The sequence below is a fragment of the Manacus candei genome, unplaced genomic scaffold (assembly GCF_025592945.1).
Source record: "Manacus candei isolate 608988 ecotype Guabito, Panama unplaced genomic scaffold, ASM2559294v1 h1tg000013l, whole genome shotgun sequence".
Lineage (NCBI taxonomy): Eukaryota > Metazoa > Chordata > Aves > Passeriformes > Pipridae > Manacus > Manacus candei.
In genome coordinates this window covers 2,227,025-2,252,428 of record NW_026138061.1, presented here as the reverse complement: position 1 = coordinate 2,252,428, position 25,404 = coordinate 2,227,025, and the positions used below count along the sequence as shown (strand labels likewise).

At 40.3% G+C, this 25,404-nt stretch overlaps 1 protein-coding gene across 1 annotated transcript in view; it reads right to left on the bottom strand.

Annotated features, from left to right (window-relative positions):
* Nucleotides 1-964: 964 nt before the first annotated feature.
* DEPTOR (DEP domain containing MTOR interacting protein) overlaps nucleotides 965-25,404 on the bottom strand; it is a 74,593-nt gene continuing 50,153 nt past the window's right edge. The window contains exons 6-10 of the mRNA XM_051778497.1: nucleotides 24,994-25,179; nucleotides 24,312-24,446; nucleotides 21,152-21,222; nucleotides 20,386-20,490; nucleotides 965-2,476 (exon numbers count right to left, since the gene is read on the bottom strand). Of these exons, the coding sequence (XP_051634457.1) occupies nucleotides 2,348-2,476; nucleotides 20,386-20,490; nucleotides 21,152-21,222; nucleotides 24,312-24,446; nucleotides 24,994-25,179 (626 nt within the window). The 3' untranslated portion in view covers nucleotides 965-2,347. The remainder of the gene's footprint in view (nucleotides 2,477-20,385; nucleotides 20,491-21,151; nucleotides 21,223-24,311; nucleotides 24,447-24,993; nucleotides 25,180-25,404) is intronic.

The window sequence follows — 25,404 nt, the reverse complement described above, 5'->3', positions numbered from 1 at the left end:
AAAGAATTAATTAAAATCTGGATTGCCAATCAAGTTGAGAACACCATATGGAAATCCCCATTAAAAGCAGGCAAGTAGCCGTGCTCAAATTGTGATAGAGACTAATGTATTTTGCAAATCAAGATGCCATCTTCAATCTGTAACACAGTGAAATGCACAGATTTTTCCCTGCCCCCATTCCCACTCTTTTTGCTCCAGTCTAAAGTGCACTCTGTAATGCATTATTAAGCCCAATTCTGACCCAGTTTCTTAATTATCTGTAAGCTACAGAGAACTTGTAGCAGAATATTAACTAAGGCAAGAGATGTAATACAGAAGAATCCACAATGGCATTAGAGAGAATCGTTAGCATTTTGCTAAGAAAATCCTTTACATTTTAATATTTAACTTAGCCTAACATGCAGAATTTATATTTTAAAGAGGTACAAAGTATATACCACTCAAACCACCAAAACAAGCCGGGGGGGGGGGGGGGGGAGGAAGCATTCCTGGATTCGCAAAATCAAAAAACTTGTAGCGTACTGAAACATTTCTGGAATTATTTTTTCCAACTGTTCCAAGTGGATACCATCGACAGTTGTTACAGACTCATATATCATTATGTGCCCAACTGTTTAGTTTAGATGAACTGACGAAGATAACCTGGTATGGGTTGTACGTACGTTACAAAATTTTGTGAGGTACAATTGGGACAAACAACTGTCATAGCAGATGATAGTGTGAACAAATCCTCCAAACACTCTTGTGCCTGGTTAATATCAAGTCAGCAGGTGCAGTTTCATACTTCTCTTCACTGCTGCATATTAGTGGAATATGAGAAGTTTTCATGGTGAAAAATCAACCACAGATATACCGTATCAGGAATAAAGAACACCGGGACTTCTACCTACAAAGTTGCAGGCACGTGTGAGTTTGAAGACTTGCCGTATCTCTGATGTAAAAGTGTTTGAGTAAGTCAAAAACATACTGAAAGAGCAATTTATTTAGTGAGAACAATTTTTAATATAAAACATATTTCAACATTATTTGAGGAAAAAATATTTCCCCACCCTGTAATTGAATGATTTGTGGTATGCGCATACAGAAAGTCAAGCTTTAATTGTAAAATTTAGACAGCAGAGAAAGTCTGCAAAATACATTTATAATTTTGTGGAGAAGAATGTATTTATCCCATTCAAAGATCAAAGAAAACCCATGCAGTCCCCTTGTCATCGAGCTGAGGAGTCACCTAACTGCAGAATATGGAATTTGTATAAATGGGGTTTTTTTTATCAATGAAGAAACCCTACTGTTTGAAAAAGAGTAAGAGTCAAATACAATGTTTTATTAGTAACAGTGTCAAAAGCAGCTCATGTGGCAAGCTGGTTCTTTGCAAAACATCAGATGATTGGAAAGTGCTGACAAGCTTAATGTACATTCAAGTACATTGCTTCAATTTGAACTGTACTCTTGCTAGTGGAACATGTGGATGTATCATTCCTAATGCTAACACTGTGAATTTTCCACTGCAACCTGCCAAATATTCTTCTTTTAGGAATAAAGGTGTCCAAAATTTCTCCAAAGTGATAAACAGCAAGCTTGAGGCACCTTTCATTTACAGATATGGAAAAAAACTCAAAATCAATATCTTATACTCAAGAACCTAAACCAGTGTGCAGGCATTGTAACCAAAAGACCAATTTTCAAAGGCAGATTTTGTAAAAGTACCACACGTTTTTCCATTTTCTTTCTAGACTAACCCGTGTATTCAGTTAGGCCCAGACATTCAGGCCAGAGTATCATCTACAGAGCACAGACACCTTTTTTTCATGCATTTGCAGTTCATTTGTGTTTGATTGCAATCAAGCCAGCATTTAGTCAACTGTCCCTTGGCCCAAGGAGAGAGCAACTGTGACTGCACATGCTCCAGGGACAAAGCTGGACACCAGGTCGATGCTTACCAATGTAAATATGTCATGCAAACCATCTGTGACATACTGACCCCATCATGTTTGGCTCTTTCACTTCCTGAAGTGCTCTGATCCAGTGGTGGACTATGAGATAATATGCAAAACTTCTTAGGTTGGAAACCATTCCGACTGATGCAGATATGGCTGGACAATCTAAAGGCCTTAATCTTGTTTCTGTCAGGCAAAGAGAAGTCTGTAGTGAAAATTTGCTGGTATCTATTTTTCACATCTTAGCATAATCACCAGTGGTATTATTGTTAAATGAAAGAGAGTCCCCTCCCCTAAAAGCAAAGTCATCTATTTAGACACAGCAACGTCCTGCTGCCTTATCTCATGTCACTTCATGGTTGTCGCCATTTTTCTCACAAAAATATCCAGTAAGAGGGTTTTTTGCCTTCTCAGGCCTCCATTTCTTCCATCACTTCCATCACAATTGTTCGAGGGCCAGTCAGGATAAGGTTGCTCACTGTCCTGTAATCCACGTGGAGAACATTGAGGCCGTTGACAGATACAACAAACTGGCAAACCTGAGGAGAAAGCAAGCACCAAAACCAGTTAGGCATTAGACTTTTTTTTGTTAGGTTATTTACACAGATGTACTATCAACTCCTGAGCAGGCAAACCCTCCAGAACTCTTCATACCATCTCATTCAGCATTCTTAAAAAACCCCACATTTCTTAGAATTAATTTCACGAGTTAATTTTCCATATTTTCTTTTGAAATATCACTGCGAGTTTCAAATCTGTGGAATTTTGAGGTCCCACATCAATAATTTTTCTCACAAAAAGGAGATTTTTCTTCTTATAACTGTGATATTTTATTATATCAATTGTGGGTTGCAAACAATATGGGACATCCAGCTCTGGGGTCCCTAGCACAGCAAGGATATCAACCTGTTGGAGCAACTCCAGAGGAGGGCCACCAGGATGATTAGAGGGATGGAGCACCTCTCGTATGAGGAAAGGCTGAGAGAATTGGATTTGTTCAGCCTGGAAAAATGAAGTTTCAGAGTGACCTAATTGTAGCCTTCCAGTACCTGAAGGGAGCCTACAAGAAAGAGCCTACAAAGGCGTGTAGTGACAGGATAAGGGGGAATGGAAACTAAAAGAGAGTAGATTAGATTACATATGAGGAAAAAATTCTTTTTGTGAGGGTGGTGATGCACTGGATCAGCTTGCCCAGAGAAGTTGTGGATGCCCCCTCCCTGGAAGTGTTGAAGGCCAGATTGGATGGAGCCCTGAGCAATCTGGCCTACTGAAAGGTGTCTCTGTCCACAGCAGAGGACACATCTTTAAAGTCCCTTTCAACCCAGGTCATTTTATGATTTTATGAAGACAGCTCTGGCTATTACAATCTGTTGTCCTTAGTTTGTCTTGAACATTTTCTTAGAAAACATTTTAGTCAGTTCTTGGTAGTCACATTAAAAATATGCATCATGTTTCCAGGCTTAGGGCAAAGTCTGCATTGATTACTTCACTAGATCAAAGCATCCAAATTCTAGGAAATAATATCATGGAAGATGAAGTCAGTACTAGGAGAGATTAAAATGTCACTGCCATGTAACTGGTTTTAGTTTCCTTCAGTAACTATGGCTTATTAATTAATTTCAGATATGCTAATTTTTTTTTTTTTGTAAAAGCTGTAACAAATTCAAATATAGGAAGTTTTGTATCATTGTAGGCCATTTTCAACTAAAAAACTCTTGACAAAAATACTCTGATCAACATCACTGTATATCTTAAAAGAGTTAATCAGAGAAAAAGTCACATCAACATTGTAAAAAAAGTGCAGGAAAAAAAAGACAATATTGATTCCTCAAAGACATTAAGCCTTCTTTGTGTCTAATCATAATATTACTGTGTTTGGTAAAAAGGTCAGAAAATGTGTGTAGTGTCTAGATCTGTGTTTTTAATGATAAAAATATGGAGCCTAAAGGAACGATAATATCATCCTGATGTTTCAATGAAAACAAGAAGGTTATCTTACTCATACGTCATCTTGAGTCTATAAGAAAGAAGCTATGAAGCAAGTATCGCTAGAAATTGTCATGCTTTATTTTATACAGACAGGCTGGATTGATGGGTCAAGGCCAATTTTATGAGGTTCAACAGGGCCCAGTGCCAGGTCCTGCACTTGGGTCACAACAATGCCAGGTCCTGCACTTGGGTCACAACAATGCCTTGCAGTGCTACAGGCTAGAGGAACATTGGCTGGAAAACTGCCCGACAGAAAAGGACCTGTGGGTGCTGGTCAACAGCAGCTGAACATGAGCCAGCAGTGTGCCCACGTGGCCAAGAAGGGTGTGTGCCCAGCAGGACCAGGGAAGTGATTGGCACTGGTGAGGTCACACCTCATATACTATGTCCTGGGCCCCTCACTTCAAGAAAGCCATTGAGTGGCTGGAGCGTGTCCAGAGAAGGGCAACAGAGCTGGTGAAGGGTCTGGAGCACGAGTCTGTTTAGGAGCAGCTGAGGGAGCTGGGGTTGTTTAGCCTGCACAAAAGGAGGCTCAGGGGAGACCTTATCACTCCCTAAAACTACCTGAAAGGAAGCTGTAGCAAAGTGGGAGTTGGTCTCTTCTCCCAGACAACAAGTAACAGGACGAGGGGAAATGGCCTCAAGTTGCACCAGGGGAGAGTCAGTGCCATGGTCTAGTTGACTCGGCGGTGTTAGGTCATAGGCTGGACTCGATGATCTCATAGGTCTTTTCCAACCTAATTCATTCTGTAATATTAAATGAAATTTCTGCACTGAACAGGTGGTCAGACATTGGAACAGGCTGCCAAGGAAATGGCAGAATCACCATCCCTGCAAGCATGAAAACCCCCATGTGGATATGCACTTGGGAACACGGTTTAGTGGTGAACATGGCAGTGTTAGGCTAATGGTTGGACTCGATGCTATTAAACCAACCAATCTTTTCCAATTTAACAATTCTATGAGTCTATGATTTTTTACCCTTCCCATTTAGGTAGAAACACAAGACAGAAATGGATGCAGGAGAGGTGGGAAGCAGCTCTAGTGTCCTTCAATGCTAGCTCTAAAATAGATTTTCTTACATATGAAGTCATTCAACTTTTGTGCATCAGCCACCTTCCCTCACAAGTAAAATGTGCAGTGAAACTCAATTAATATTTGTGCAAAACGGACAGAATGTAGCTATCTATGTTTCATTTAAGGAAAATTCTAGAGGAGGCAAAGCCAATCCAAAAATGTAACATTTCATCAAAAATGTCACAAATTATTTTAATCTCTTCTCCTTAGAGCAGGAGTAGCAGCCCCTGAAGGGAGGGCTGACCTCTCTCTTGCACCTTACCCCCTATCCTCCAAACTCCTCTGCAGAGCTGAATATCCTAGAAGTCAGCCTTCCTGGTAGCTTAAAGGATCAACAAAGTATGGCAATCGCAATATCACTGAGCCAACTCCCATGGCAGTATAGATGTACCTTTCCTCTATATGAATATTTCCGCTGTAAATAGCATTGGGAAAATGGTTCAGTTTTTGCATGCAGACAAAGACTTCTAAATGTAAGGACTTTTGTTGAAAAGGTAACCCTTCATTCTCTGCAGTGTGCTTCAATTACTATTTAAGTGGCATGTCTATTTAGTTTAAAAATGCAGATTCTTGCTGTATCTGTAGGTCTCAACTTCCAGTGGTATTTCCTAAAGCTTTCTATGGCTTTCCAAGATTGTATCAAGTTTTACTGAATTATAGCCCCAGCTTCAGAATAATACTTGGGTTGATTTAAAACAGACCTTCAGAAACAACATTGTCTCTTCTGGCTTAATGCAATTTTTGGAAGTTGAATGGCTGATGTTTGTTTTACTGCTGCATATTCTCAGACTTCTTGAGTTACTGGAATCCCAATGCATGGGATTTGTGTTTGGCCAGGGACAGGCATGCAAGTGTGTGATGGATAAATCTGCATGCTGGATCATGTCAGGGGCATTCAGGGGCCTCCAGGGAACATCCCTGGCAGAGGAACAGACTTTCCAGACAAGCCACTCACCCATACAGGGCTGCTACAGTGTAAATGTGGATGGTGCAGGCTCGACCATAGTGTGAACAGCAGTCTGGATGCCAAAGAGTGAATTTCTTACGCAGAAGGCAAGAGTTGACACGTCTGTGTTCTCAATGTGTTTGTTTTATTGCATGCCCTTGGCAGTACTATTAACCAGCAATGCTGAGAACAGTCCCCTTTGTGCCATCCTTTGCACTGGATCCAAAGGGCTTTTTAGTTTCATCATTTCCACTGGAGAGGATTAGATGCAAGAAGCCCACCCAAGCCAGATGAGAACAGAAATGCAGAGAGGAGAAATGCACTCAGAGAAGAGTGCAGTCCTGTCCTAAAATTGTATGAAAAGACTCATGAGGAACAGGAAATTGTAATGAAGGGCCAGCCAGTCTGGGGCAGAAAGCTCTCTCCATAGTAATTGCTTGACTAGTGTTCCTGAGGACTGAGTCTCTGCAAATTCCAGATCTGGCTCCCTCAGGGATAAAGAAATACGGAGCCATTTGCTGTATCCTCCAGTCCTAAGTAGGGGAAAGAGGGTTTACACAGTCCTGAGCCCTTCATTATGCTGAGTGCCCTTGACTCACCCAGTTTTCTTCTCCCCACCCTGATTTCCCATCCAGCACAGCATCCAGCAAGGTGAAATAAAATGCAGTGCTGCTTCGTGCACTTTAGCCATCATCAGCCCTGCCACCAAAAAGCCCACCTCCTGTGTTGCTCTATTGGTGGAGTTGGAAAACAAGTGAGAGCAAGCGAGTACCCACAAACCAGCCCTGACTGAGTAGATCAAACCACATATTATTATCTCAGGAGTTTTCTTAAGGCAACTGGTTTACAAAATCACAATGATTTAATGTTATATTTATAAAAACAAATTTCAAAAAGCTGTAAGTGCTCAGCCCATAGCTACAGCTGTTAAGGGCTTTGTAACCATAAACATGTAAAGTATTTCTGTTGGTTTCCACACATCAGTAACTATAATAGATGATAAACTACAGTTAAAAGAGCCTCAAAGAACCTTTTATTGCTCATTTCCTCATAGCTCTCCAAGGAGCTTGACAGGAGATAAGCATCCCTTTTCATCCCTTAGACTTCAAGAAATGATACAGCCCAGAATAAATTCTGACCATTTTGTTGGTCAGGATGTGGCAACCTAGAAACCACAGAACTAATAACAGTTAAATAAAGTAACAGTCAAATGAAAAATCCTCCCTTAACTGATTTCAAATATTTAAGTGTTACAGCAATAAACATTTATTGTTGAGTATTTCAATTCTTGCCATGGGAAACAGCAGCCCACAGAAGCAAGGATAGCAGAAAAGGCACCTCTGTCTTTCTGTGGGTTTTCCATGGCATGTACAGAAAGTTTAAACAAATTCAGGTGTTTCCATAAAAAGGTAATCTTCCAGTTTGGGCTTACATTTGAACAGAAAGGATCTGGAAACCTGTTGTTTAAGGAAGATAGCAAAGATTTGTCATGCCATTTACCACTGGACTGAAGACAGCAAGAATAGGCGAGAATAATCAGTTACCGTAATGTTTACTGGCCAAAATCAGGATTGTGCTGTACTTGGAGCTGTACAACCCTTCCTCCCCCTCACTGGTAATTGCTCTTTCCTCCACAGCAAGCCTTGGCTGCCTGCCTCTCCTCAGCCTTGCCAAGCTGCCCTGCAGATGTACATCCACACCCCTTGATTTTCCTGCTGGGAGAATCGCCCGCTGGCCAAACCAAAGCCCCGCTCCCTCACAGGGAGCTGCCTGCACCAGGGCTGGACAGCTGAGCCGGTGTTGTTCAGGAGCTGGGATGAGGATCACTGCAGGATGCTTCTACGGGATGTCGGAGACTGACTGCACGCACGGGTGTGGAATTGCGCAATTACCTTAAAGCCAAGTATTAAAGAAAAGCATTGCATACCTGTCACTAATTCTGAGTTAGTTCTGCCTGGGGATGACCTTAATATTTATGAATGCAACAGGAATGTTCTTGGAGGATAGGCAGTTAGCCCAGTTCCTTGGATATTCAGGCACTGTTTGTGCTTTAGGCACTGTAGGCTTTAGTTGCCTCTCCCTATGGAGCTAGGCCTTGCTTGCTGGACTTCTTTGAATTAACTCTATTTAAAAGTCCTATTAAAATTTCCTTTCTTTTTCAAGGCACACTTTTTAGAAGGGTGCTGTAAAAGATTATGAAGAGCTGGAAATTCCCACTGTAGAGCTTGGCTCAAGAGATAATTGCAAAGTTCTTTGGGACAGCCCTAAAAATCATTTAAATTTACAGATGCAGTGAGGCCAACCATTCATCATGGGTTGTGAAGGAAGTAACAAATACGCACAGTCAACAGAAAATGTATCTTGAAAGAGTAGAATAAGACCATGATTACATGCCCACCTTACTTTGACATAAATTTAAAAAAAAAAAAGCTTAAAGTGAAGAGAAACATGACTGGCAGGAGGCAGCATGGCTGGAGGTGGCTGAGGAACCACCCTTTCCACAGCAGCAGATGTGTGCACCCCACTCCAGTGGCTGGGGGTTAAGGCTCTAATTCTCAATGGATTCATCATTTACATTTCAGTGCCAAGATTTTTTTTGTTAACTTCTCTTTAAGAAAGAGAGTATAAACACTGCTACAAATACAGATCAAATAGGTACCAAAGAAATCAATGTTACTAAATACAATGTAGGCTTGAAATTCTTGAATACAAAGCTAGATTATGCAATGACACAGTAAAGATAGTGGCAAAATGCTATTTTTCAGCAGCACAGATATTTTACACAATTATCTAGGCAGTAATGGGAACATTCAAGGTCTAAGACTGCAAAGCACAAATTCTGCCGGTACACTCAAGTTTTCTCCTCCAACAGCACCAAGGTCAAATGGAAAGGTTTCACGGGCTGTTTGGTACTGATAGCTGCTCTGGCATCAGCAATTAACAGCATAAAGAGATTCTGAAAACACTGCCACTAATTAATTTCCATTGACGGTGTGAATATTACTGTACATGTGCAACTGTATGAAGGAAAATATTAAAAAATGCTGCACTAATCTTTCACTTTGGAGCAGCCAGGATTTCACTCCTGGACTCTGTGTGTATCTGAAGCAGATTTCTAGCAGCTGACAGCTCAAACTAAGGCCATGTCCTACTGCAAGGCCTTTGAGACCAGGGTACTTCAGAAGTTATTAGCACATTGCACAGAAAGAAGCAGTAGTTTAGAAAGCTGTGTTTGAATCAAGGCTGGCTCAGTCATCCACCATGAGACAGACTGAATTTAACCCTTTGCCTATTGTTCATGGTTTGTATGTACACTGACTTACATACAGTTATTGGATAGTTTAGGACATGCTTCCTTGACTACTATTTCTTCTTATCATCTGGTGTGATAATTTTAACTTTAAGGCAAACCATTCCCAAAATACATGGAAAATGTATGGGTTTCTTTTCAGTCTTTTTTTTAAACCTTATTAGCATCAAATAGAAATGACAAATTCAGGCAAATGTAGGAGTTATTTTCAACCTTGGAAAGTTCTTAAGCAATTTTCCCTGTGAACTAAAATAAAAGTTTCTAAGTATAACTTCTTTCAGAGCTGTCTAAAGAAAAGTGTATTTTGACAATTTTACAGAATAAAATTCATACCAGAATTGACAATCTAACTACTTCAAGAAGTATAGCCCAACGTTAATATTTTTGCTTTCCTTCATGCTAATGCAAAATTAAAACTAAATCCATTACAGATGCAGCCTGCTTAAATTTCTTTTCTACAGACATCCTCAATAATTATAAATAAATTATTTTTTCATGTCCTACTAATCCTGCAGGGACAAGGATCAGCTGGCCAGTTTGAGTAGCTCAAACTTATAATTGCTTCATTATGATATTCTGAAATTCACTGTGATCTTCCAGAGGAAAGTTCTCCACATGTGGTTAGCAAACCAATCTGTTCCTTACGTATAATCTACATTAGAGACCTGTGAGAACCTGATTCATATTAAATATCAGGTCATGCTGTCAGTAAGAACCCTTCCTTATGGGCACCCATGAAATCAGGGCTGGAGGACTTACATTTTGCAATTGTTAGTGACCTGGAGATGTCTTCAGCCAGATACCAAACAAATCAAACTTTTCACACTTTATAGATATTTTTAAAAGCTCTGGACCAGTTCTGAAATGGAAAACTTACTGGTTGGTTTGTGTGGTATGGCCACAGCCCTCAGCTGGAAAGGTTACTGAACTCCTGAAACTGAGAAGGGAAAAGCAAAGCCAAAAAAAAAAAGGAAATATAGTCTTTGCCACAGCTTGTTTAAAGAGGCAATATATCTGCTTTGGCTTTTCTTGTCTTGCTGACAAATTTCAGCAAAATTTGGACAAGGCTTAGGTGCTACAAGAACATAATATCTGAAACACAGCTTTCCAGCTTTCAGCAAGGAGGAAGAGGACATCCAAGCTTCCAATGTTTTAAAGGACTAGGTATCCTTCCAGTGGGATCCTTCCCTCCTTGCATTCCCCTTGCTCCTCTGCAGATGCTGGGAACAACTGCTCCCACTCCCGCCTCCCGAGCACCACTGCACTCTCAAGTGAACAGATGGAGATCAAGGTGTCATTTTTTTAAACCTAATTTAAATACGAAGGAATTGAGAAAAGATAAAAACTCCCATTTAAGGCTCTTATTTTGTCACAGTGGAACAAAAACTTATGCTGTTTGTTGCAGTTACCAATTAGAAAGGGAGCTATTTACAAGTTGGTAACCATGCAGGTTTGCCCTGCCAGTTGTTAGATCCCTTCAATAAATCTTCCAAGCTAATTACTATATCATCACCTTCTACCTCACACACCATACCATGGATTTGTACACAAAATCCTTAGTGACAACATCAGAGAATGAGGTTCCCCTCTCCTCAGGGTGTAAAAAACTAATTTTACTTTTAAAAGAAACATGGAAAGAAAAGGTTTGCTTATTAAAAGCTGGATCAGTAATCTGATCTGGGACCTCACAACCCTTTCCGCCAGTAAAAAGCTCAGCCTGAATTGCCAAGAAGTCTGTGGATCCGGATACCAAACCTCTTTCAAAGGAGAGGAAGGTTAATAGCAGGACTTAGTGCCTGTGGTCCCAAGAGGTGCTCTTGTCCCTTTGTGCTGGCTCGGAACAGTGCACCAAAGCCAGGCACTGCTCCCTTTTCATCTCGTGCCAGCAAAAATAAATAAATGAAAGGACTTGTCTCCAGGCAAAATAAGTTCCTTGATGTGCCTGACATGGATGGAGGAAGGAGGCAATAGATACATATCTGGTTTGAGGCAAAGGGAAAGAGGGAGATGAAAAGGAGGTGAAGATAGAATCGACCCTCCTAGCAGCAGCTTACACTTAGATCAGTAAACTTCAGCTTGAGTTTTCAGATAACTTAAAGTCTCAGTGAAATCAGTGGCAAGATGGATGTTATGGTAGCAGGAACAAGTATAGAGAAATCTGGGGCAGGTGAACTACGATGGAGGAGTAGACGGAGCAGGGCTCAGCTGCTTCTTTTACATACTTACACATGGAATCCACATTTTTGCTGATACAAAGTATCTTCTATTTTAATAGGTCACCCATAGCCATAAAACAGAGGAATCTCCATGCTCAGCAAACGTCCCAGGCCATGAAGATGCTGAATGCGCTGCCACAAGAAAGCCCAAGACCCAAGACTAACCTTCCACATAAAAGCAAACACAGGCAGAACTGAAGTATTTGCTCCCACTCTGCTAAAGCTTTACATTGTCACATTGGAATGAGGAAAAGAGATGAAAATCAGAGGTCCTAAAAGCTATGTTTCCAGTTAGATTTTTATCTTTGGGTGTTTTTTTTTTTAAAGAATTCATGCAATCTTGATAGGATTAGTAAAGCAAAGCTGGAACCTCACAATTCGCAATCTACTGCATGTTGTTGGAAGGTTAAAAAATCATACAATGGCCTTTCCTACATAACTGAGGTAACTGGATGGAACAGAATAAATTACAGCTGTGTGTTCAGCTCTGTAAATATCTCTAGCAAAAGTGTAATTGGCTGTAGAGTGGGTGGTGTGGGAGTAGGCAAGTATCCAGGTATTGCATAAACACAGGATTTTCTCTCTCAAGGGGTGAACTTCTTCAGTCTTTACACTGTTCCATCAGTGGGCTAGAAACTGGGTACTAGCAGAGCACGGTACAACACATAGCACAGAAAACCAGCTCCATTTACAGAATTACAAAAATAAGTACATCATTCTTGTGCTCCATCTTGGTCTGTGACTGCAGTCTGCTATGGAAGGTTTGCCTGAGCAAGGCTTCATTACATATTTTCATTATGTGCACTTATTACATACTTCTTTTGTTTTTAAAAAAGAGTCTGAATTTTTTATAGTATTCAAACAAGTTGGTCTGCAACTGAAAAAAAAGCATAAATTAAACAACAAACTAAAAACTATATAATCAAAAAAATCATAAATGCATCTAATAAATTAATATATATTTTATAACATAATAAGTCACATAATATAAAAAGTTGTAGAAGGGCCTAATTGTTGGTTCAGATAGTCTCTCCCTCCCTCCTTTCCCACTGATGGGAATCAATGGGAATTTAAGTTCTTTTTTTTTCACCAGGAAGAGAATAAAACCACTGCTGTGCAAAAGCCACAAACAGAGTGGACAAATTAGGGGGGGAAAAGAGCTGACCTAAGAGCCCATGAGAATAACTCTTGTTTGGAGTGTGAAGCTTTTGGGCTTCACACAAGTCTCAGCTCTGCAAGTGGCAGAGTTTCCCCAACTGATCAGTCAGACAAACACTGACACAGCAAACTGGAATTACTCATGAAGGTAAATTAACATTATGTGTAGATATATGGAGAGTAATAACATAAGGAGCTAATACCCTGAAATGCAAACCTTCCATAAATATGAAATGGGGAAATATAGGTCACTGCTTTCCATGGCTCTAATTGAGAATTGGTGTGTAAAATCACTGACTTAATGTGAGTCCCAGCGAGAAATACCCACAGGTAAAGCTGAGCCAGTCTGGGCCACATCAGGAAAGCAAACCAGTGACTGCATGTCTAACTTTATAAGCATTTTTATTGTATACTGCAATTTGATACCTACCACAGAACAGCTCTGAAAATGTTAAATAACTCAAATGGCTAAAGATTGCTCTGGGTGAAATACTGCATCAGAGTCAGAAGAACATAGAGTCTAAGCTTTGAAATAATGTCTTTTTATGCTTGGGTTGACCTTTGGGTGTCCTCTTTTTTTTTTTTCTGATATATCTATAACTAAACTAGAATTGCTAAAATAAAAACACACATAATGAATAAAGAACTTAAAAACTATATATCGGTTTACTTACATGGTCAAATATAATTATGCTAAACTAACTAAATGTAGTTCCTTCAAGGCTCATATTAGGTAAAAACAGTCCCTAAGACAGTCCAAACAAGGGAGTTACAAGGGCAGACAGACTCATGCAGGGCACCCTCAGCACCCTCCGTTATCCAGCCTGTCATGAGCAGGAATGGTCTGCGCATTTGAGACAAACAGCTGCTCTCTGTTTGCACAGACAAAAGTGCAATTGTTTTTCCATGTGTTTGGCTAGCTAAACAGAGCCTTGGCTTTAATGCAACATGTTTCCCAAATCACTTGCTTATATCATGAAAGGAAGCCACTTTGTGTCTTGAGCAACGACAAGGAAAGACAGAGAAGTGCGGGGAAGTATCTGTAGAGCAGCAGCTGGGGAGCAGCAGCATCCTTGAAGTGCTTAGGGCAGAGAGCTGAGATAGATAGCCATGATCCTGTAAACCTAACAGCATCTGAGGAACACATAAAGGCTTCAAGTGAAATTGATATTGCAACTAAACCTAATAAAACAAAATGCTTTTCATCCTCAATTGAGAGCAAAAGCAGTTCAAAATGCCAGTATTTTGCTGTACTGGCCTCTAATTGTATGTCTCTTTTAGAGACACTTAGGATAACCTCTTCTAAGATTTCAGCCATTCTGCAGGCCAGTTCTTCAGATGACAGTATTCTCTTCAGTGAGCCTGGACTACCTGGGAGTGACCTGCAATAGCCTACAACAGCTTGAGCATGGGTAAAATCCCAGCTGTTCTGGCAGGCACCAGATCTCACCATTCAATGGGCTATAGATCACACTGGAATTTGGAAGTTGTATCAAAACACAAGCACAGCCCTGTTTTACAGTGCAGCTGAAACCAGTGCTGCTGTCTCTCGTTCTGAATAGCTACAGCTGTAAGACTTCAGAAACTATCAAGAAAGCACTTTCATAAAGGCAGGGTGTTCAGATATCTGGGTTATTCTGTTATAAACACCACTTACTTGAAAAGAATTTTTAAAACAACCATTTATTAAAATAATGTGACTAAATTTTAAAAATCCACTGACCTCCAATTATGAACCTGCAGGCAATATTTTTTGGATTTGTATTTGCTATTGATGAAAAGGAGCCAATGTACAGACACCAGTATAGTGGGTCACTTGTTTCTCAACAGCATTTTAGGTGACTGGTCTACAAGCAAGTTCAATTCTAATGTCAACTACGCTGCTGTCAATGCAGAAAAAAGAGCTCTGAGATATTATGAAACTTTCTGTATTCACAGAAAGTTTCAGTTGTTGCAAAGAAAAAAAAAGTAATTTTATTGCCCAGTAAAACTCTCTCTGTTAAAAGACTCTTTAGGAAAAATCACAGAGCCACTGGAAACCTAATACTGCACTGCAGGCAGAAATTCAGGTCTGGGATAAGCAAGTAAAACCTCACTAAACCTCTGTCTTGTAAGTTTATGGGTGAAAAAAAGCTTCACAGTTAAAGGTGAAATTTAGACTGAAAAAGTTGAACTCACTTGTTTAATATTTCACCTAGGAATTCTCACTGCCTTAATTCCTTTCTCTATAGTGAAGAACTAAATTTTTCTTTAGAGTATTTTTGAAAAATTTCTACAAGATCGAATAAATAATTTAAAAAATAATCCAAACTGTTCAGCATTATGTTCTTTCTATGCTCTTAGTACATCCTAATGTGACAACCACCCTGCTTGAGAATGACTTAAATGATGTTCAAGGCTAATGGTTATCCTACTCAGCTCACTGTCTCCAGTCCCTGTGATGGATAGTAGGACATGAAATAGGAGGTCCTGGTTACTGCTGCATGAAGTGAAACACAGAGTTAAAATTTCTTTGAATTTTCTTTAGTTTTGCAAAACCAGAGGTGATTTTATGGTAAAATACCAAATCTGATTGCTTAAAATTAGATTTTTCTAAAGCGATATATGCTTGAATACATCTTCCATGTTTCTGTGGAGGAGAATGGACCTTTATGTTATAGTTTATAATTAAATACTATCAGAAAATGAGGCAGTCACTTACAGAGACATGTCTGAAACTTATATATACATTTATATTGAAGCCCCACAGTAGTGGCATTCATCACACACAGTACTATGCACGTTTAGCTCTATTTATGGACACGCTACAAAAGCAGTTTGTCAGCAACTTTTTCTGAGTGTTCACATTACCAAATACACTCATTCTGAACTCACTTTAATGTAATTATCAAATTCAGCGGCAAGCTGATAGCACAGCTAAAGGAAAATCCCAACCTGCCTCAGTGTTTTCATGCTGTAATTGAAAACAGATGGTGACTCGTGTAATTTATGCTTTTCTACAGTCAGTAACATGTTAGTATAAGATAAGAATTCTAAGACTGAATTGCATCTGCTTCAACAACACCATATGCTAGTGCACAGTATAAATATTTATCCAAACCGACTTCATCTTCTCATTTAAAGCTCAGTTCCATGAAAAAGTGAAAGTACCCTTCAGATTCCTTCAATCAGCATTGAAGCATCTCCCCAGTGCTTCAAAGGGTCAAAGGCCCAGCACCAAACACAGAGGTATCTTCTCTTTCCTAAGCTTCATGGAGAGGGTTAAATGGAGGCATGCATATTGTGCCTTATTTATACAATATAAATCCCAGTCTTCAAGCTTCCACTACGCTGCTTGTAGGAGTTACAAGGAAGTTTCTCACTTATGATATCCATGCTTCCCTACTTTTCCCACTATAACATAAAACACTGGAAATTGGCCACAGCCATAAATGGGATATTTTTCCTGGAGGAATATTTTTTTCTAAAAGGATTTTTAGCCTGGTTTATCTTGCTTGTCAAAAAGTTAAGCAATCACCGTGTTTGAGGTCAGACAGGCAAGGACCATGGAATAGGTTTTGTGTTTCTCTGCAGCATGGAATATGTTCAACCTCATGAGAATCTCACAGTTCAAATTTCTTCCAGGGAATCTAAGACATTGGCGATTCCTCTGACATTGCATAGTTTCGGGTTGTTTTCCTCCCACTTGACACCTACAACATATACATTTTAATCTTTTATGTTACAAATCATTGTGGCAGTACTTGTACTCTTTGGACTAATCAGATGGTACCTGTGTTCCTTGGATTGCAGGGAGACCGGGCTTGATGACCTTGATGAACTGACACCAATCAACTACTTGAGACAGTGTAAACCCAATTACACTTGAGATCTGACTCTTATTCCACTAGTGAAATCACTTCAGAAACTGGACCTGAAATAATCATTTGTGAATGCAAAGACGATGGCACAGGCAGAAAATTATGAATCTGATCTCCTCCCTGAGCCAGCTTTTAAAGACCAGGAGAGCAGAACCACAGTGAAAAGGTCCTCGCTCCATACCACAGTCCCCAAGCACAGCTCTAAACAAAAGAGGTTGGTGCAAGTGACTATATGTGGTCCTTTAAACTTCCCAGTGCTGACTGAAATGAAGAACTAGAACAGGCTACAAAAACTTGAGTGGTCATTGGCAATTTATGTGATACAAGGACCTTAAGTACAACAGCTATAAATACTAATTTGCTCAAAATCGGTTTAAGGAATCAGGCATTCGTTAGCGTTCCTCAAAGGTCTGAGCCAGTGGGAAAACAGATAATCAGCAAAATGAGTGATTAATTTGTGTCTCTCACAAGCCTCACACTAAGCTAGATCTGCTCATTTTGTCACACTCTGTCCGGTGATGTCATACTAAATAAGAACATGTGATGCATAATTTAAGTCACTAGTTTGAAGTCAAATTGCATAACTTCTCAAAGAATACTTTCACCTTAAAAACAGAAATGAACTTACAGAATAAAACACTGAGAAAAAGGGAAAAAGAGTTTCCTGAAAACAACTGGCAATCTTAAGCAGAGTCATCTGCAAAGAACCAAATTTTGTAGCCAGTCAATACTGAATATGAAAGCAACCTGAGAACTTCAAAATCCCGCTGGTCCTGTCTGCCACTGCTGAGGACAGCAGACAGCTAAACAGAACTGCAAATAACTTAAAAGTACCGTTGCAACACTGACTCCTTTCATAGCCCCAAGTCGCCTCCAGCTCCCACTTGTTAATGTGCTTACAGCAACCACTCTCTTCACAGCGCTGTCACAAGCTTCAACACTTCAGCAAACCAGGCCAAAAATACTTTAATAAAGCTAATTAACAAGTTATTTATTGAATTATTTGCTCAGCTTCATACCTGAAACCTCAGACTGCAAACAGCAGTCCTATTTACCAGCCCCAGAAGAGGTATCAGGACCTAAAGCCAAAAAACATAACACCTTCTCACACATCTTCAGCACTTGTATGCTTGTATGGATTTTCTCAGAAACAAATTGTCTGAAAATTCCTCCAGAAGAGGATGTCAGATATGGTGGCCAGTGCTGCCACACCGAGGTGCATGTGTGTGATGGAGCACTGTGACTCCCAGCTGCCAAGCCCTGTGCCCACCGTGCAGCCGCTGCGTGTGGGCAGAGCTCCGGCCCAAGCTCATTGAGATTTCCACTTAGACTCCCAATTCACAGCACTTTGGAGCAGGCCAGGAACACAGCCAAGGTCAAACTGAAAGCAAGCCACCACAAAGTCCTGCAGGTAGGTTGAGCCTGTTTACTGATTTCTGTAATACATGGTAGAATTTTAAGCACACAAACTGAGGTCCTACAATGAGATTGCAGGTAGCAGTCCTCTCTTAACAGTATGTCTGGCATAATCCAAAGACAGGAAAATAGTGGTCTCCAAAAGAGGTAAGTGCAAAATCACAAGCTTTACAAATAAAGACACTTCCAAAAACAACTACAATGGATGCATCTCCTTAGGAGGAAAATCCTTGCTGCTACTGCCAAGAACTTTTCTACAAACTGCAACGCCAAGTCTTGGCTCTTCTTCAAATTCTTGCCCTTTTCATCATAGCCAACTTTCCTTGTTAGCGCTTCTTTGGTGTAGCACTCTTTTTGCAGACAAAAGCCTCTTGCACCAGCCCACCAGAAGTTACTGTGCCCAACAGCCTATTTTCAAAGTGCCCTTCCTGCAGCTTCCACACAGAGGAAGGTTTAATTTCTAGAAGCTGTCATCTAAAGCATGTCATGCGATTCCTTTACATTTGCCAGATTGAAGAGTTCTCTAAACAGATGGATTAAGTGACATAGATTTTTTAAAATTTCAGATACTTCACTATGATTTACATACTTATTGCCATGGGAACATCTCAACAAAAGCCATTATTTTCAAAGAAAAACACAATTTCTTCACTAGGCTAAAGGTATTCAGAATTTCCAAAAATGGGGCACCAATTTTGGTGTCTAAACAAAGGTTCATCTAACATATGGACATAAATTTTTATGTTTGATTCTGCTCTGAAAAGTGATTTTACATAAAGATAACAGCTTCAAAAATAATCAGATCTGTCCTTTGTGTAAATTCAACATAATATATCCCAGTTTTACAATACTGTTTGCTCCCCTCAGAACAGCGGACTGTTTTGCATTCTTATGTCTTGACTGGTTCAGGCAGACCTCTGTAACCCCATCAGATTACACATATGACACCAGAGTGTTGTTTTTACAAGTCAGGTTTCGGAATAGTTCTACCTTACTGCTAGCTGCTATATTCAAAGAACAAAAGATGCTGTAAAATACCAACCCCCCAAGTTCAGGATCTAAAACATACACATGAATAAATTCATTATTTTTAAATTTAGGTCCTTTAAATTTAGGGCAGGATTACTATTTGAAAATTATACTCTTCATATAAAAAATGTAAATATATATTTAGGCATTGTATGAAATGTATCAAAAAATTCCAGCTCCCTCAGGATTCAAGCTGTTTGCCAGCAGGATGTGTTTGGGTGCTGCATGCACCAACAGGCTCTGCAGCTGCCATTCCCTGTCCCAGGGCTTTTTCCTGCCCGTACTCAAAAAAAAGAAAATGTTTCAAAGACAGTGTGTTCTTGCAAGTTTCATTAAAAATAAAAAGCAGCAGTCAGAGAGGAGAACGCCCTGTAGTGCACTTGTTAAGGACGGTGCCATAGCAGGTCTGGCACTGTGTAGTGGGCAGGATGGACATCCCTGGAGTCGTGGCAGCATGTGCTGCCTCCAGCTTGGTGGGTTTGAATATATGGGTGAGAGGCAGCTGGGGTGAGTGTGATGGGAAAGGAAGCTGAATAGAAGGCTGGACAAAATTTGTGGCAAACTAGGATGCATGTGGAATACACCTGAAACTTTCATCTGTGTTGTTGGCATACAATAAAACATGACATAAACTGATAATTTAGTCTTTCTGTCTGGCCCAGCCTGGATATTGGAGCAGGTGTAGCAGCTAGTTTCCCTTTCTTGCTTTTACCTGTACTTGATATAATGCTTTGCTTTTATTTTTCACGTTGTACAAGGCAGAGATTAATTCACAGATATATGCAGGATGTGATCCAAACTTGCAGGTAAGTCAATGGGCTCTGCATTAGCAGTGCAAAAGCCTTCACATGGAATGCGTATTTATTGATTCTTAAATCATGTATGAAACTATTTGAACTCTTTATAAAATGTGAAAGTATCATTCGTCCTTCTTTGCAAAATTTCTTGAATCTTAACTGCTGTACAGTGAACAATGGGCTATGCTTGCTTCACTGTCACTAGGTATGTCTGACTTTGCCTCTTCTTATATGGATGAAGTCCAGAAGCTACATACTAGCAACCACATAAATGGCAAAGTAAAAAGGGATGCTAAAATTGTGCAGAGTTGAAAAAACATGATAATAAAATTTAAAAAATCAACCAAAAAAACCAAAACACCCCCCCCACCAAAACCAACTGAAAAAAAACCTGCCCCAAAAAGAGAAAGGGTCAAGAAAGAAACTTGGAAAGGATAAATAAGTTTCATGTGAAAAAGAGACTTCAAGAATCCCAAGGACAGAATGGGTTGAAAGGCAGCAGAACTCACTGTGCACAAATGCCTACAACTGAGACAAAGGCACTCAACGCTGGAAACAAAAGCACCTCTCCCTCCCCAAGAACAGGCAGCCCAGACCTTCACTGTGCACGACAAATTCCCCTGGGAAGTCATTCCACTTTGAAAACCAACCTTCATCCCAGCTGCAGCTGCTGGCCCACTGGGGTCCACAGCCTGGATGTGGCAGGGCTTGCTCCCCCGCACCACAAAGCCCCAGCCCACCGCGTCCCCGACGATCTGGAAAGAGAAGAGAAGCACATGATAACTTTCAGGCAGCTCCATGAAATTCAAGGGGACAACATATAAACGGTCCAAGACATCATTTCAACATCTCTATACTTCAAACACATAGTAGAGGACGTAGCCTACAGGCTGCTATGTCACTCATGAGAAAGGTTCTACCCAAATTATTCCTCTTGCTTTCCATGAACTTTTTTTGTTGAACTAGGAGGCTGTAAAAAGAAATGCTTCCAATGACTAAGTTCAAAAATGTCTTTACAGAAAGGCTCTAAAAGTGTATATGAGTCAAATTTCTGTCACATCACGTAGAAAGACCCTGGTAGAAAACTTTGTTTTGGGTAGGTGATCCACTCCTGCAGAGCACAGAGTATTATCAGGAACACAAAGTCTAGATGAGTTTGTATTATACAGATGTTATTGGCTTTATGTAATTTTACACTCCTTTTAAGTCAGCAGTACCACATTGGCATAAAGACAGGATAAACAAGTGCAGAATCAGACCTGAAATGTGTGGAAGTACTGATAACGGAGTTTGGGATTTTAAAGTACAAACCTCAGCAAATGCAAATAAGCTCTAATTATCCCATCAGAAAATGTCTGTTTGGACTGCCTAATGCATACAGCATGCAGAAAATAAAGAAAAATACTGGAGACATACCGTGAAAGTTTTTCTCACATATGGGGCTCCAGGCATTAAGAGCTCATCAGCAGTCACAGGTCTCTTTAATACTGTGAAGGTATAGAAATGAATATTAAATATAACCATTCCTCTGGAGTTTCTCCTAATAAATAAGATACAGTGTTGGGATACAAATCTTTTTGGTCCCATTTCCCAGACATGCTTTCAGTTCTTGCAGACTTGCTTGAAAGTAATAAGAGAACAAGGAAAAGCCTGCAGAATGAGTATAAATGATGAGATCTTTGGAAAATTGGGGCATTTAGCCAACAGACTTTGTTGTCTGCAATTAAAATCCCCTAAACATTATCACAAACGTCAAAAGTGTCTTTTCCTGTGTCCAGTGTTGAAATCTTCCTGGCATGGAGCTGTGATTCTTCCCGGCTTGCTGTGTGCTTGTTGGGTGCTCTCTGCTATTTCATCTGAGTTGGGTTTGAATCACAGACTTAAGTAACAGGAAAATCCTGGTTGTGTCAGCAATTATCTCAAGAGATTTCTGCAGTTGTAGGCACAGACCTATAACTCAATCTTGTCCAGGGACAGACTAGGTAACCTATAGCTATCTGGGATTTTACATGAAAGGAAATACCAGCAAGTTTATGCAGGTGAATCCCCATTGCATTGCTATGTAACGGGATAACTTTCCTCTCAAAAAAGTAAATTTAAAGTTTTGACAAATCAAATTAATACCATTTTTTATCTGTCTATAAATGCTTCACAAGACAGAGAATGACATAAAGATATATATTGTTCATCCTACTGGCCTGCTTCGCCCTTAAAATGATGGCTGTTTTCTTTTAGTGATAAATAATTTTGATGATGTCTATCTTTTCAGTTACAGGTGGGATGCAAAATTTCCCACAGATGGTATTTGAAAACATTCTTGGGTTTCTTAATGGCATGCATTAGAGCAGGGAGAATTCTAGCATACAAATCAATACCTTTTTTTTTTTTTAATTTTCCCATGGATTTTGACAAACTGTCATTTAGCCAATGTTACACATTGCAGAGCATGTCTGGTCAACGTAAAAAAACCTGAATGATTGTGCTCATTTAACAAGTCAGAATCAGATAAATCATCCGTGCAGGTCTCCCTTATGTGCCTCCCTCCATTATACCTCCAGAAATACTTTTTTGTTTGATGATTGGTTTTCTACATGATTGGTCAAGTCACGACCTGGGTGTTTTTGAAGTGTTTGCCTGCAAGAGAATTCATCTGACAATAAATGTACCTCTGCCTTGTGTTTATTAGCACGTAGTTCAGAGATACATTCTGTGTCTGGATAGCAGGAAACTATTTGTGAACAAAATTGCTTTATAGTCCAGCAGAGGATTAAGAATTCCTTGCAACATTTACATCTGACAGCCTTATGTTAACCTATGTGAGCTGACGTGTGGACTTGTACTTGCGCTACGGGAGAAATAACCCTACACTGCCAGTAATTGTATAATTCCTAAGGATCAGTCTGTTTATAAACCCATTGCTGTCTTCTTTCAAATATGAGTCTGTTAAAGCTATTCAGAGTTTGAAAATGAGTCCTAAGGGAATACTTCTTTAAAAAAAATAAAGAATTCATGCAAGAGCAATATCAGCCTATCCTTTTTCTTCCAGTGTTGTGTAATCAGCTGCATTAAAATAAACTTGTTCTCACTACTCATGGGTTGACACTTCATATAAAATCAGAACCATAAATGAACTGAATAGTTGGCGTACTTCAGATAACACACACATCTAGGGACAGTGCACGAATGCTGTTTTATCTGTCCCAGAAAATCCTCCAGGATGTAATTAATGTGCTGGGGACAAAGAGCTTCCCATACAAAACCTAGTAGAGCATTTCTGAGCAAGTATACCTGAGAGATATTCTACCAAAGCATGATAATGTGGCACTCTTCACACAGAGGCAAGCTCCTTGCCTGTACGGATAAGCATACTGGAAGGTGGTGCTGAATGCCCAACAGCCCAAAGATGCAAAGACCACTAGCACTGACAGCATTTCCCGGTCTGCTGTAGGGAGTTATGGCTTCTGAGCATACTCTCCTACTGAGTCCTTTCAATTTTTTTAATTAAGAGCTTCATACTGAATTCCCAGCAGAGGCTAAGGAGAGGGAAGGACATGTGCTAAAAGGAGAGAGAAGGAAAATATCCCTATAAATATGTTTCCCTTTTTGATGGCCACTCTGCACAGCAGGAATGAAATGCACTTTAGTTCACTCCTCTCTGAAGTGAATGGTCAATGTTTAGAACAGCATTCATCTAGTGCTTGAGGCACTCTCTAGTAATCACTTCAAATGCCAGCACCCCTCTGAAAGCAAAGATTACACGTATCCACTGAAGCCTTACCCCATTGCACAGTACTCCCCACAGCACCAGCAGAGACACGGCAAATTTGAAATAATAAGGAGCTCAAAGGGCAGAAGGGATCTTGCTTTGAAATTTGTGGCTGTTTCTGAGGGAAACAGAGAGGCTGAAACAATATCTATCTTGTTCTGTTTTCCTCTTCCCAGATGTACAGTAAGAAACAATTTTAAGTGAATTGTGGAAGAATGGGTGTGTTTAACCTTCCGGCTGGAATAGGAAATCCTTTCAAAAGGAAAATAAGCTTCAACACTACTTTTACCTTTCAAAACAGACCAATGTAAAACTTAAACAAACAAAAATGCTAAAGTGGTCCCTGACAGGCTGAAACAATGCTGCCTCTCTTCTTTTTTTAGAGGCTTCTGTTTTCTCAGTGGTGTTATTTCAGAGCAGCTCAAGCAGTCACTGGATAGTTAAACTCTCCTCTGACTTGCACCAAAGGAATGTCTCTATGAGGAGATTTGAATTGGTTCAGAGCTTGGCAATGAAGAGGCAAATCTAGGCCTCTGACTGCATGTCCTCCTAAGAGATAAACTGCAGCTCAAACCACAATTATGGACTTGACACAGATATAACTGGAGGCAGACGTCTGGCTTGTGTTCAGCAGGACTTCAAGCTAGAAGATGAGACTTCAAGCTAGTCCCTTCTGGCCTACAAAACCTGTGACACTGTGAATTTTTATGTGTTCTTGAAAACATAAGCTTAAGTGTGATGCTGGGCATTCTCCCCAAACAGATGTCTGCACCCTGGCTCCTGTGCATTGTAAGTGATCCTGGTGCTCACCAGATTTGGGGTTGCAGAGCACGGGGGGACTGCTGCTGAGAGTTGGGCTGCTGCTGAAGTACCCGCTGCTGCCACAGCTGCTCATGCTGCTCCTTCGCACTGCTGACACGATCTTTATCTCCTTGGTGGGACTCACTACAAACAGAGAGAAAATACAGAGGGAAAGGGAACTGGTATCAGTTATTAAACCATTTCCCTGGTTTCTTTGAAACAACAGCAACAATACAAGCTTTCATTGACAGCACTGGAAAGGGCCAGTGTGTCCTATATAGAAGAGTCACTGCATGAGTGTAATGTGGTAGCTAACAGGATGGCTGAACTGCTCCTATTGCAGTGTCTTCTAAGAGGCATTGCAATGTAGGGAACTAAGTTTTTCCAGTTTTACTCCTTTCAGTTCTTACTAGATATTGCTGTACATAATGCTGCAGGGCCCCTTCTCCTCACTTTAACTCTTCTTGAAAACTCCACATAGAATGTATAACAAATTACTTTGGGCTTGGGGGATTTTACCCTGTTCTGGTTGTTCATGGATACCAAATTCTGATCAGCATCTGAAATGATATTGATACAGTTATACCCCAGGGAGTTAAAGATTTGGTAACTTGAGGGAATGGACAATCCCTATGAAGAGGGACACATAATACCAGCCCTGCTCTTTTCTTCGAACAGTGACAGGAGTTACCTGAGAGAAAACTGGTGTGTTTTCTGTTGTCATGGTTCTGTTTGCGCAGGCAGAACGGGCTGTCATGGCTTTCAGGCATCAAGCGGGATTTCTCAGTGAGGAGCTCCATTAATCGCCGCCGCCGGCGAAAGTTCATTCTGCACTGATAGAGCAAGTTGCTGTCCATGAAATGGTGCTTGTTGGACACTAAGAAAAGAAATGGATAGAAAGTGTATGCCTGGTAGGATTGAAATCAGAGCATATCTATCTGCAACACGTGCACTACAGGCCTTGCTGTAAAGAAGCAACACTCAGAGCTCTCCTCTTCCCCTCTGCAGACTCAGAAAGAGGAGGAAGGTGGGGAGCTTCACACAGGTGGCTTCAATATACACACTTTTATAGCAATAACAAAGTAGGAATTGTAGTGGTCAG